This window comes from Dendrobates tinctorius, unplaced genomic scaffold (assembly GCF_039654945.1).
Source record: "Dendrobates tinctorius isolate UK_male_01 unplaced genomic scaffold, ASM3965494v1 ptg000065l, whole genome shotgun sequence".
In the NCBI taxonomy this organism is placed as follows: Eukaryota; Metazoa; Chordata; class Amphibia; order Anura; family Dendrobatidae; genus Dendrobates; species Dendrobates tinctorius.
In genome coordinates, this window is record NW_027361733.1 from 7,645,163 (window position 1) to 7,647,180 (window position 2,018).

Here is a 2,018-nt window from a genome sequence, read left to right on the forward strand (position 1 = left end):
GTACAAGAATATAACTACTATAATACTGCCCTTATGTACAAGAATATAACTACTATAATACTGCCCCTATGTACAAGAATATTAGTAGTTATATTCTTGCATATAGGGCGCGGTATTATAGTAGTTATATTCCTGTACATAGGGGGCAGTATTATAGTAGTTATATTCTTGTACATAGGGGCAGTATTATAGAATGATTTTTTTTAATAGCTCTTGCTCTAGATTCAGTGCTACTTCCCCATAGTGACATCACATGCGCATTGCCTGCCGGGAGTTGCATTGTCGCGCCGCTTGTTTACACCGCCCTCTTCCTGTGTTGCTATGGTATCGAGCACGCCGCCTATATAAGGGCAGCTCCCGGAGGCCGCAGCTTCAGATCCGCTCTGACAGCCAGCGCGAACAGTTCGGGGAGAAGCGAGGAGTCCCCGCCGCCTCATGCACCGTCTGCTGCCGCCCTGGGACCCGCCAGGATGTGGGGTTATTAGACCCATGGACACCAGCAACTTCTACTACGACGAGAGCCTGGGGGCCAAAGCGCAGCGCCGGGGGCCCCTGCCCGAGCACGAGAGAGCCATAGACTTCAGCCCGTACCTGGAGGCGGAGTGCGGGGAGCTGCTGTGTGAGCTGGGGGCCTCCCACTACCGGTACCCGGGAGAGCCCAAGGCGGAGCCGGTGCTGCACTCGCTGGACACGTACCGGGACGGGCCGGCCAAGGACGAGACGCCGGCCATGCGCTCCTTCCTCGCCTTCCACGCGGTGCCGTCCGGCAGCAGCGGCAACCTGAGCAGCGCGTCCTCCTGCAGCCCCCCGGGGACCCCCGACCCCGCGCCCCGCGGCTCCGGGGCCAAGCACAAGAAGTCTCTGGACAAGCACAGCACCGAGTACAAGCAGCGCCGGGAGCGCAACAACATCGCCGTGCGCAAAAGCCGCGACAAGGCCAAAATCCGCAACATGGAGACGCAGCACAAGGTGCTGGAGCTGACGGCGGAGAACGAGCGGCTGCAGAAGCGGGTGGAGCAGCTGAGCCGGGAGCTGGGGACCCTGCGCAACCTGTTCAAGCAGCTGCCGCCCGAGACCACGGGGAGGTGCTAGAGACACGGCCGGGGCCCCTCCGCCCTCCTCACGCGGGGGCCATGCACTTGTAGGACTTCCCGGGGCCCCGCCGCTTCCTGGAGGTTGTCGGGGCCGCGGTTGTCGGGCGCTTGTTTACAGCCGCTGATGTTTGCACTCTGCACCTTCATCTACACGGAACACTTATGAAAACTATGGACCGGGGGCGGGTGATGCAACCTGCGGCAACCGGACACTTTCTACAGAGATTTCAGACAGAGACTTTATTATTACAGAGATTTTTTGGGATTTCTATTTTGAGCATTAAATGTTGGAATAAAATGTTTTCATAAATCTGAGCTGAGCCGCGCCTGTTCTGTTCTATGGACGGCAGACCCCCCCCCTCCGGTAATCGGTGCTGAACCCCCTCGAATATGGTCTGTGAGGAGGGGTCTCCCAGTAATCGGTGCAGAACCCCTCGAATATGGTCTGTGAGGAGGGGTCTCCCAGTAATCGGTGCAGAACCCCTAGAATATGGTCTGTGAGGAGGGGTCTCCCAGTAATCGGTGCAGAACCCCTAGAATATGGTCTGTGCCGAGGTGCACCCTGGTAATCAGTGCAGAGCCTGAACCCCTAGACTATGATTTGTGCTGATGAGGTGCCCCGTTATCTGCAGAACCCCTAGACTATGATTTGTGCTGATGAGGTGCCCCGTTATCTGCAGAACCCCTAGACTATGATTTGTGCTGATGAGGTGCCCCCAGTTATCTGCAGAACCCCTAGACTATGATTTGTGCTGATGAGGTGCCCCCAGTTATCAGCAGAACCCCTAGACTATGATTTGTGCTGATGAGGTGCCCCCAGTTATCTGCAGAACCCCTAGACTATGATTTGTGCTGATGAGGTGCCCCCAGTTATCAGCAGAACCCCTAGACTATGATTTGTGCTGATGAGGTGCCCCCGGTTAT

At 56.5% G+C, this 2,018-nt stretch overlaps 1 protein-coding gene across 1 annotated transcript; it reads left to right on the plus strand.

Annotated features, from left to right (window-relative positions):
• Positions 1-361: 361 nt before the first annotated feature.
• Positions 362-1,409, plus strand: CEBPB (CCAAT enhancer binding protein beta). The gene has a single exon (XM_073580597.1). It carries the CDS (start codon positions 436-438, stop codon positions 1,090-1,092), a length of 657 nt encoding a protein of 218 aa, XP_073436698.1. The 5' UTR covers positions 362-435; the 3' UTR covers positions 1,093-1,409.
• Positions 1,410-2,018: the final 609 nt, after the last annotated feature.